Source organism: Oncorhynchus tshawytscha, linkage group LG26, assembly GCF_018296145.1.
Source record: "Oncorhynchus tshawytscha isolate Ot180627B linkage group LG26, Otsh_v2.0, whole genome shotgun sequence".
In the NCBI taxonomy this organism is placed as follows: Eukaryota; Metazoa; Chordata; class Actinopteri; order Salmoniformes; family Salmonidae; genus Oncorhynchus; species Oncorhynchus tshawytscha.
The window spans coordinates 8,630,279-8,642,442 of NC_056454.1; the positions used below are offsets into that span (position 1 = coordinate 8,630,279).

The 12,164-nt window shown below is 44.1% G+C and overlaps 1 protein-coding gene across 1 annotated transcript in view; it reads left to right on the forward strand.

Annotated features, from left to right (window-relative positions):
* Window positions 1-12,164, forward strand: part of LOC112225108 (inactive dipeptidyl peptidase 10) — a 150,666-nt gene that overhangs the window by 96,996 nt on the left and 41,506 nt on the right. Inside the window, exons 6-7 of the mRNA XM_024388761.2 lie at window positions 511-563; window positions 886-967. Of these exons, the coding sequence (XP_024244529.1) occupies window positions 511-563; window positions 886-967 (135 nt within the window). The remainder of the gene's footprint in view (window positions 1-510; window positions 564-885; window positions 968-12,164) is intronic.

Here is a 12,164-nt window from a genome sequence, read left to right on the forward strand (position 1 = left end):
TCTTTCTTTCTTTCTTTCTTTCTTTCTTTCTTTCTTTCTTTCTTTCTTTCTTTCTTTCTTTCTTTCTTTCTTTCTCTCTCTCCTTTCTCTCTCTCTCTCTCTCTCTCTTTTCCCCGTCTACAGTCTGAATTATACTATCATGTCAGGCACAGCTTCTCGAGGGGAATCCAGACAGATTTACAAACACCCTAGTCAGAACCATTTGGATGCTCTCTCTCTCCCCCTCCCTCCTGCCTTTCTCTCTGTGTCTTTCATACTCCCGGGCTTTCAGACCTAAAGTCATGGGGGTTGCATGATCGGTTTCTCAGATGGAATTAAAATGTCTCATCTCCCAGCTGTCACCCATGCAAATTGCATTGTCCCCAGAATCTATCTGTGAAAACAGCTACCGGTCTATTCTGTTTGATGCCTTTCTCTGCCTGTTTTTATGATGTTGTTATCAGCCAAGCTGCCTCCATCGTAAATATTTCATGCAGTAATCTCCTCTTTCTTTTCTCTCTTTTGTTCCAGGTTTTCCGGCATTCATACATGGCCTCATATAGCATTTACAACGTCCACACAAGGTATGTTTTGCTTGCTTGTTTACCATTAACTTTGTTGGGGTCTTGATGTGTTTGTTTACTTGTCAAGACTATCTATTCTCAGGCAGTTTATCTCAGGCATTAACTTACATTTCAATTATGATGATAAAACAATGTTGTGAAATTAGCTTTTAAAGTTTTTAAATGTTAATTTGAATATAAGCAGTCCAAGTTAACAAATGTGAATTTGAAAGGCAGGCAGTCCAAGTCTAGTAGGCTGAGAGGAGTTGAGCACTGTCCTTCAAACAAAATGTGTCAGCTGCTCTAAGCAGCAGTGTTACTGTTACTTAATGTTGTTTTTCAGGGAGGTATGGGAGCTGGATCCTCCAGAGGTGCTGAATTCTATTCTGCAGTATGCTGCGTGGGGAGTACAGGGCCAGCAACTGGTAAGTCAAAGACAAGTGGTCTGTGACCACAAGTAGGCCATTCGTCCATGCAATCCTCTTATATCTCCCATGTTACCATTCATAATGTGATTTTCCCTGTGCCGGCGATTAAAGTCACAACCCTTTATCACATTGCTTTTGAATATTACTCCCAATTAGGAAGTTAGTATTTTTTTGGCATAATGGCTAAGGTATCAGGTTGATAGTCGCTGGACACAGGTTTGAGTCCTGGTCAGGGCTCCCCTCCAAATTTGCAATATTCTGCATTTACCCACCCCAATGTTGAAGGTAACTGACTATAGTCATTACTTAGGCTTATGTCAGCTACTTTTGGGTACAGCTTGTATAAACTTAAAAGAAGTTGCTTTAGCAAGTGTTGGCTGTGGCCTTAAATATACCGTACCAGGTGACTACCTCATGAAGCTGGTTGAGAGAATGCCAAGAGTGTGCAAAGCTGTCATCAAGGCAAAGGATGGCTACATTGAAGAATCTAAAATCTAAAGTCAATTTAGATTTGTTTCACACTTTTTTGTTAATTACATGATTCCATGTGTGTTATTTCATAGTTTTGATGTCTTCACTATTATTCTAGAATGTGGAAAATGGTATAATAAAGAAAAGCCCTTGAATGAGTAGGTGTGCCCAAACGTTTGACTGATACTGTATGTGCAAAGGATTAGGAGCGGTTGGTATGCCAAGGATCAACAGTTTTAATAAATCTCTTTATTCTGTATTTTCAAAATGTTGTTCTTTATTGGTTTGGCCTTCGGGATGATTTTCTTTCCTCTTCCTCATGTAATTGCTTTGTTTAACTTAATTGTTCTCCTATTTAATCCCCGCATGGAGTGCATTCTGAACTTTTAATTAGAATGTGTTTTGATTATGTTGCTGTTGAAAGCGAAACATGCTTCTCATTAAAGACGCAACAATGGACTATGTCATATTCACATTATCTCAGACAATGGAAGAATCTATGTTTTGATATACTCTGGCAGCTCCCCTGTTGTATGCTATTGCCTTGCTGTCATATACAAATGGCGCCGACAGAGATGGTCACCTCGCTTCGAGTTTTTAGGAAAGTATGTAGTATTTCGTTTTTTAATGTATTATTTCTTACATTGTTACCGCAGTAAATCTTGTCTTATTACATACAGCAGGGAAAGACTATTGGATATAAGAGCAATGGCAACTTACCAACATTACGACCAGGAATACGACTTTCCTGAAGCGGATACTCTGTTCGGACCACCACCCAGGAAAATGGATCTAATCCCAGTAGCCGACCCAAAACAACAGCGCCGTAGAAGGGGCAGAGGGAGCGGCCTCCTGGTCAGGCTCCGTAGACGTGCACATCGCTTACCGCTCCCGAGTATACTACTTGCCAATGTCCAGTCTCTTGACAACAAGGTATAACATTCTCTGTTTCACGGAAACATGGCTCTCTCGGGATATGTTGTCAGAATTGGTTCAGTCACCGGGCTTCTCCATGCATCACGCAGACAGAGATGAACACCTCTCTGGGAATAGGAAGATCGGGGGTGTGTGCTTCATGATGGTGTAATCATAACAACATACAGGAACTCAAGTCCTTCTGCCTACCCGGCCTAGAATTCCTTGCAATCAAATGCCGGACATTTTACCTACCGAGAGAATTATTGTCAGTTATAGTCACAGCAGTGTACATTTCCCCTCAAGCGAACACCAAGATGGCCCTCACGGAACTTCACTGGAGTCTATGTAAACTGGAAACTTGTCACGATCGTTACAATGAGTGGACCAAGATGCAGCTTGGTATGGTTCCATCCTCTTTATTTTGAAGTGAAACTCAAAGAAAACAATAAATGCAAAACGAAACGTGAAGCTGCTATAGTGCTCACAGGCAACTTAGGCATACATAGTCAAGATCCCACAAAGCACAATGGGGAAATGGCTACCTAAATGATAAACAGCTGCCTCTGATTGGGAACCATACCAGGCCAACATAGATATATATATATATATATATATATATATATATTCACCTAGATTACCCACCCTTAGTCACACGCCGACCTAACCAATATAGAGAATAAAAAGCTCTCTATGGTCAGGGCATGACAGTGCCTCCCCCCCAAAGGTGCGGACTCTGGCCGCACAACCTGACTCAATAGGGGAAGGTCCGGGTGGGCCTCTACTGTCGGGGGCTGCTCCGGTGCGGGGCGAAGTACCCACTCCGCTCGCGGATACGTCCTTCCACCGATCGTCGCCGGAACAGTAGGTCGTTGCTGGGGACTCCGGAACGTGGACCGTTGTTGGGGACTCCGGACCGTGGACCATCGCAGGAGACTCTGGACTGCAGACCGTCGCTGGAGACTCTGGACTGCAGACCGTCGCTGGAGACTCTGGACTGCAGACCGTCGCTGGAGACTCTGGACTGCAGACCGTCTCAGGAGGTTCCGGACTGCAGAGGCTGCATTTATTGTAGCTGGGGATTTTACCAAAGCAAATTTGAGAACAAGGCTACCTAAATTCTATCAGCATATTGATTGCATGACACACATGGCTAATACTCCCGACCACTGTTACTCTTACTTCCGTGATGCATACAAAGCCCTCCCCCGCCCTCCCTTTGGCAAATCCAATCACGACACCATCTTGCTCTTACCGTCTTATAGGCAGAAACTCAAACAGGATTAACCAGTGACGAGAACCATTCAACGCTGGACTGATCAATCGGAAGCCACGCTTCAAGATTGTTTTGATCACGCGGACTGGAATATGTTCCGGTCAGCCTCAGAGAACAACATTGATCTATACGCTGACTTGGTGAGTGCGTTTATAAAGAAGTGTATTGGAGATGTTGTACCCACTGTGACTAGTAAAACCTACCCTAACAAGAAACCTGAATGGATGGCAGCATTCGCGCAAAACTGAAAGCATGATCCACCACATTTAACCATGGAAAGAGGTCTGGAAATATGGCTGAATATAAACAGCGTAGTTATTCCCTCCTCAAGGCAATCAAACAAGCGAAATGCCGGTACAGGGAAAAGGTGGAGTTGTAATTCAATGGCTCAGGCACGAAACCTATGTGGCAGGGTCTACAGGAAATCACAGACTACAAAAACAGCCACTTCACGGACACAGCCGTCACGCTTCCAGACAAACTAAACACCTTCTTTGCCCGCTTTGAGGATAATACACTGCCACCATCGCTGCTTACTTACAAAGACTGCACCCCCCCTCCTTCTCCATGGCTGACGTGAGTAAAAATTTAAACGTGTTAACCCTCACAAGGCTGCTGGCCCAGACGGCATCACTAGCCGCGTCCTCAGAGCATGTTCAGACCAGCTGGTGTGTTTACAGACATAATCAATCGCTCCCTATCCCAGTCAGTTGTCCCCACATGCTTCAAGATGGCTACCATTGTTCCTGTACCCAAGAAGGCAAAGATAACTGATCTAAACGACTACCGCCTCGTAGCACTCACTTCCGTCATCATGAAGTGCTTTGAGAGGCTCGTCAAGGATCGCATCACCGCCACCTTAACGGCTACCCTAGACCCACTTCAGCTTGCATACCGCCCCAACAGGTCCACAGATGATGCAAACGCCGTCCCACCACCCACTGCTCTACCCCATCTGGACAAAAATAATACTTATGTCAGAATACTGTTCATTGACAACAGCTCAACATTTAACATCATAGTACCCTCCAAGCTCATCATCAAGCTAGAGGCCCTGGGTCTCAACCCCGCCCTGTGCAACTGGGTCCTGGACTTTCTGACGGGCCTCCAACCAACATCTCCACTTCGCTGACCCTCAATGCTGGGGCCCCACAAGGGTGTGTGCTCAGCCCTCTCCTATACTCCCTGTTCACCCACGACTGCGTGGCCATGCACGCCTCCAACTCAATCATCAAGTTTGCAGACGACACAACAGTAGTGGGCTTGATCACCAACAACGACGAGACAGCCTACAGGGAGGAGGTGGTGTCAGGAAAACAACCTCTCACTCAACATCAACAAAACAAAGGAGATGATCGTGGACTTCAGGAAAGAGCAGAGGGAGCCCCCCCCTATCCACACCGAAGGGACAGCAGCGGACAAGGTGGAAAGTTTTATGTTCCTGGGCGTGCACATCACAGACAAACTGAAATGGTCCACCCACACAGACAGTGTGATGAAGAAGGCGCAACAGTGAATCAAACCTGGGAGTTTGAAAAGAGATTGAAAAACAGATTCTATCTCAAGGCCATCAGACTGCTAAACAGCAATCACTAACTAGAGAGGCTGCTGCCTACATTGAGACTCCATCACTGGACACTTTAATAAATGGATCACTAGTCACTTTAAACAATGCCACTTTAATTAATGCCACTTAAATAATGTTTACATATCTTACATTACTCATATCACGTTTATCTACTGTATTTTATACCATCTATTGCACCTTGCCTATAACCGCTCGGCTATCGCTCATCCATATACTACATGTACATATTCTCATTCACCCCTTTAGATTTGTGTGTTAGGTAGTTGTTAGGGAATTGTTAGATTACTTGTTAGATATTACTGCACTGTCAGAACTAGAAGCACAAGCATTTTGCTACACTCCCATTAACATCTGCTTACCATGTGTATGTGACCAATACAATTTGATTTGATATTTCTCTTTCTTACATGGAAATGTATGTTTGAGTGAATTACATGTGAGGCCAGAATGTATAGATAATAGCCACTCAACCTCTTGTCTTGGGTTAGAAGGTCAACCAAGTTATCTGGCCTTTAAAACATTTGCATCAAAGAATTCCTTTGGCCCTTTTAAGTCACAAAATTATGAGGTGCTGGTTTTTAAGTATTTTCCTGTTGTAAAGGTGAATGTCTGGCCCTTTTTGGCAATTCACTTCTAGTGGACATTCAAACATGTTGACAGCTTTCAGTCAGATTATTGGAAAGATGATATTTGATAAACGATAACAATCAGTAGTGAAATGCCAAGTACACCTGAAATAACCTATACCAATTTGACATTCAGGATGCCATTTAAATGTAGACCATTTCCATTTCCTCCAAGCCTGACTATTTATGTAACATCTGCTCATTTTGTAGTACTTTGTAGTGAAGCTCCGGAGCAGGATTAACCACATTGCCCCATCACCTCTGGAAGGCTTCTTTTAAGCTTTTACATATGGCTGCTCAGACACAGTTCTGATGGTGCCACGTGTAGGATCCCACTTCTGACACCAAATACTATGAAATTGGGTCATGTTTGATTCAAACCTTTTCCATTTGGATAGTGGGCACACTGCTGTATCTAAATGTTTTTATTGAAGCTTTATTTAACTAGGCAAGTCAGTTAAGAACAAAGTCAGATATACAATGACAGCCTACCAGGGAACAGTGGGTTTACTGCCTTGTTCTGGGGCAGAATGACAGATTTTTACCTTGTTAGCTTGAGGATTCAATCCAGCAACCATTCGGTTACTGGCCCAACGAACGCTCTAACCACTAGGCCACCTGCCGCCCATAAAGTGCCAAGAAGGTTAATGTATTTTTCCGATATCATGGGGAAACTAATGGCAGGATCATTATGGTATCCCCCAAAAATGTGATACAATAAAGCAGTTTTTCGAACCAAGACCCCAGAACCCTATTAGTCCAATCCAGGGGCAAGTGTCATCCAAAATGCACCTGAACTAAAACGGGAGGCCAGCCTTTCAGAAATGTTGGAAACAGCATAAGCAGGTTGATTTGGAATGCTAAATGACCCTTGCATTGTCTTACTTGTGTAACCCCGGTTCTCTGAGTGAGGTGTCGCACATATGGGGACACACCCTTCGAGACGGGAACACGAGGAAGCTCCAATCACACAACATCTTTTGTAGACAGACAGGAGGCATGGTGGATAGTGGGGAACCCCACTTCTTATAAGGCACCACAATCCCACCCTGTACAGATTATGAAGCATATGTTTTCTTCCTTACACATAGCAAGAAGGGAAACGCGGTGAGATACAGTACTTCATTCATAATATCAGAGTAACGGGGTTACTCAAGTAACCGTAAGTTCTCTTTCAAATACTTGTTTCGGTATCTCACATATGGGGAAAGACTCATCCCTCAGAGGCCCCAAACTAAGGGACATATGCGTAGAGCAGGTGGTAGCTTTTCTGTCTAGCCCAACTCCATCCAAACAGATGGGAAAACTCAAAAATGGATCCAAACTTCAGCCCTTAAACAGATGGGAATTGGTCTATATGGAAAGGGCTAAATTGAAATGTTTCTTACAGAAGAAATATGGAAATGCATAACCTCGGCATGCTGCAGGTCTGACTGGTGTTTCCAAGTGGCCGTGCACAGTTCCTAAGCAATTTCAATGACTCAAACAAGAGTCTTCAACTATAATATGCTTTTTTTAGCTCTCTTAGCTGTGCCATTGAGGAACTAGTGCAAGCACAGTTTTTTTGTTTTGTGTGGAACACAGCCCTGCATACCCGCCTTTACACAATTAATGTTGTTTACGCATTCCAAAACGGTCCATTATAAATCACAACCTGGGTCAGGTAGACATAGTTTGAAAGCTTGTTCTATTACCAACGTGACTGGCTAAATTATAAAATACGATCTTACCGTATTAGACTTTCACAATGCAATTCAGAGAACAGATCATAATTTTGGTTAATATAGATTGGAGTCAGATGCGTGGTCTGCGGCAAATTCTCTTCACAATATAACAAACTGGCTCATTCTGTTCAGGACAGCCCAGGGTATGATGCCTTGTCATCTTGTAACTAACTCTACATCGAAACATAGTGATCATAATATCAAAGTAGTATTTATTATAGTCCTCAACATCTCATCTTTTAAAAATCTAAACAAATCCTATTTTATTTGTCACATGCGTCGAATACAACAGGTGTAGTCATTATCGTGAAATGCTTACTTATGAGCCCCTCTGCAACAAAGCTGATTTGTAAAAAATGAAGTAAGAAAAATAAACAAACAGATAATCGAGTCCTAATTTACAGGATTTCCCTCACTCAGACAACAAAAACAATTGCAAAAATTGCCCAATTAGAGGGATGGGTGAAACTTATTGTCATGCGTGGTGCTCAACTTCAGAACAACTGTCAATCAGAACCCATACAGAGCTGAAGTGGAGACCCTAACACAGATTTTTTGAAAGACATCTCGTACTAGAGCTGCAAAGGTGTAGCTCTCCACTTTCTGGAGGTCCGAGTTTTGAAATCAGTAGAATGCATGGTGGAATTAAAAAATGATAGCTAAGGAGATCGAGAAAATTCTGCCGTTTGATTGCAAATAGGCAGACAGAGTTGAAAAGAGAACACACATAAGAAGGTTGTGGTATAAAACACCTGTTTCCGGATTACATCTTCAAACTAAGGCAAACATGGCATCCGTGACAGAGAGGGAGAAGCGTCCAATCAATCAAATGTATTTTTAAAGCGCTTTTTACATCAGCTGATGTCACAAAGTGCTTTACAGAAACCCAGCCTAAAACCCCAACAGCAAGCAATGCAGGTGTAGAAGCACAGTGGCTAGGAAAAACTCCCTAGAAAGGCCAGAACCGAGGAAGAAACCTGGAGAGGAACCAATCTATGAGGAGTGGCCAGTCCTCTTCTGGCTGTGCCGGGTGGAGATTATAACAGAACATGGCCAAGATGTTCAAATGTTCATAGATGACCAGCAGGGTCAAATAATAATAATCACAGTGGTTGTCGAGGGTGAAACAGGTCAACACCTCAGGAGTAAATATCAGTTGGCTTTTCATAGCTGATCATTCAGAGTATCACTACCACTCCTGCTGTCTCTAGAGAGTTGAAAACAGCAGGTCTGGGACAGGTAACACATCTGGTGAACAGGTCAGGGTTCCATAGCCGCAGGCAGTTGAAACTGGAGCAGCAGCATGACCTGATGGACTGGGGACAGCAAGTAATCATCAGGCCAGGTAGTCAATCCATGTATATGGGTAAGATAGTCTAGCTAGCTGCATTTTCAGATATTACACAATTCTAATTTAGTCAGAAAATTGTTTTCATTTCAAGTTAAAGTGTACTGTTAGCTAGTTGGCTAATGTTAGCTAGCTGGCTCGCTAGCTAATGTTACGTGTATGATCTGTGTTGTGATATTATTCATATCACAGAGCCATTTGCATTGCTAGTTATAGCCTAATGTTAGTTAGCTAGCTAACATTGAACTTGGTTTGTTAGTTACCTGCAGATTCATGCAGAGTAGAAACGTTATGTGTTGGGATAATGGTTCATTGTTTAGCTAGCTAGCTAATGTTACCTGTCTAAACGAAGACTCCACTATGCAAGTAACCATTTCAATAGAATGTTCATGATGACACTGCGACACCTGTCAATAGACATAGCTGGTAAATTTTCTCTGGCTATCTACTACGATTTCAGCGCACTCGTCTGAGTGTGCCAGAGCGCAGAATAACTGACGAATTTGTGAACGCTCAACACCTGTTGAATATGGCCAGTGTCAGTAAAACGTTGGCAAAAAAAGCGCAATTAAATTGTTGCTAGCAGCACAGTTGCAGTTACCAACCCTCTGGATAACATCAAAACAGCCTAACCAGCTCTGCTAGGTCAAGTAAAATGGTGAGAGTGAGCTGTGATCTCATTTGTGTCTGGAAGTAGCTAGCAAGCTAGCCAACTTTAGCCAGTTAGCTTAGGGTGCTTGACTGCTGTTAGGTCAGAATGCTCAGATCAACCCTAATCCTCGGATTTACGAACAGACAATCTGACAACGCTTTGAGTTTACGAATGCCCAGAGCGTACTCTGAGCACTCTGACATTCCAGATTGAATTTACGAACACACCCGTAATATAAACCAGCCTTTAGTCTTGAAATTCTTTGGTTGTTTAGTACATGGCCTCACATATGAATCCTTAAAGAGCTGGGTGGCTAAAGCGTAAAAGGGTGTGAACGATGCTGAATGGGTGTAGGCAAAGAGCATTTTCTCAAACGTGAGGATATGTTTATCAACTTTCAATACAGAATTACTTTCCCATTGTTCCTCAACTGTAGTGTGTGATATACAATTTTCTCGCTCTGAGTGTCTACTTTTATCCAATGTAAAAAATAAAATTCGGGCCTCCCGAGTGGGGCAGCAGGTTAAGGCACTGCATCGAAGTGCTAGAGGTATCACTACAGATTTGGGTTTGATCCTGGTCTGTGTCACAGACGCCGCAACCGGGAGACCCATGAGGTGGCACACAATTGGCCCAGAGTCGTCTGGTTTAGGGGAGGGTTTGGCCGGCAGGGATGTCCCATCGCGCTCAAGCAACTCCTTGTGGCGGCCGGGTGCATGCACGCTAACGTCGATCGCCAGCTGTACGGTGTTTCCTTCTACACATTGGAGCAGCTGGCTTCCGGGTTAAGTGAGCAATCTGTCAACAAGCAGTGCGGCTTGGCGGGGTCGTGTTTCGGAGGAGCCATGGCTTTCGACCTTTGCCTCTCCCAAGACTGTACGAGAGTTGCAACGATGGGACAAGACTGTAACTACCAATTGGGCTTCATGAAATTGGGGTACAAATTACCAAAAATAAATACAAATATAAACAACATTTCAAATTTTGCTACATTGCTACATACTTTGTCACAGGGGGGAAAAGTGGATGCCTAACTTTGGCTGAACAGCTGCTAAAATAAATCTCAACAAGACCGACAGGGCCCGAGATGGGACCATAGTCTTGGAGGTTAAGCGTGAGTAACGCACCCCTTCCCTAGAGCAATGGAGGGGCCTGCTGTCACAGATGTCGTCTGGAGATAGAGAGGAGGAGCAAGATGCGGCGTGGTAAGTGTTCGTCATTTTAATGGGAACAACTGAACACTACAAAACAACAAAGTGACAACCGTGACGCTAATGAACAATCGTGTTGACACAAACACTACACATAGACAATCACCCACAACCCACAATGACAAAACAGGCTACCTAAATATGGTTCCCAATCAGAGACAACGACTAACACCTGCCTCTGATTGAGAACCATATCAGGCCAAACACAGAAACAGACAAACTAACATCCAACATAGAATGCCCACTCAGATCACACCCTGACCAAACAAAACATAGAAACATACAAAGCAAACTATGGTCAGGGCGTGACAACTGCCAACCGGTATAGCAAGAATTTATCTATTGGAACAGAACAGAACGATTTGTTTCAGAATCTCTTGAACACACTTAACTGTAGCAGTGAGTGTTTGGAAGGGGGCCCCGGATTGTCTAAAGACCGAGTGGTCGGGCTGTAGTCAAAGAATTCCCTCCTACACTGGCCAAATCAGGGAGACAGTGTGTATGAATGGGGATGGAGTATCTCCATTTGTGCGTCAATGGCTGGTTGTGATAGGAGACAACGCTCATGAACAGCTCTATCTACTGAAAACAGAAGGGAGGGTGCCTGCTACATCTAACATTCTGGGGGAAGAAAGCAATCTTCCAGCCAACAGTGCAACCCAGAAGCATAAAAGCGGCACAACTGGTCTCGTGACTTCCTATTCTTAGAGCAGGACAGCTATATCTGGTCAGCTTTGGCCCCTCTCCTGTGAACCAAATGCAGGGTACAACAGAACGGGACAGTGAGGTGCAATGGCACTTCCTTTGGGAAGAGAGGAAGTAGCATTTCCAACGTACTGAATGGTCCCTAGCTCAATAGCACAATCCTCTAGCAATAGAGCTGAGTCGCCGTAGGCCAGTAAAACCGAAGTTGCAGAGATTGCGTGCAGGTAGCTGGCTGAAGACTGTTGTCCCCAAGCAACTATACCCACCATGCGTGACAGATCTCCACCAACTTGGTGGGGTGCCTTTCAGGCGCTGAGACTCTCATTCGCCGAGGCAACCGTGCCCTCTGGTGGCATGCCAAAGAGTCTTTGGCAAGGTGCCTGGATGCAACATGGAAAAGTTATTATAAGGAGGAAAGATGCTGAGAGCACTGAACGGGAATGGTGCTTGAGGGCAACTGATGTTCTCCTCCTGTCTGAATCATATTGTCTTCTGGTCCTGGCTGGAACCTAAAGGTGCCGGGGGAGGGCCTTGATAGGGAGGGCACTCAGGGGAGAAGTGCAACTTCCACACCTACTGCTGTCAGCGGGTTGGAACGATGAGCTGCTGCACAGGGGATAGGTTAGGAAAACGAAGGAGTGTCTCTCTAGTACCACAAGTTGGGGAGAGATGGATATG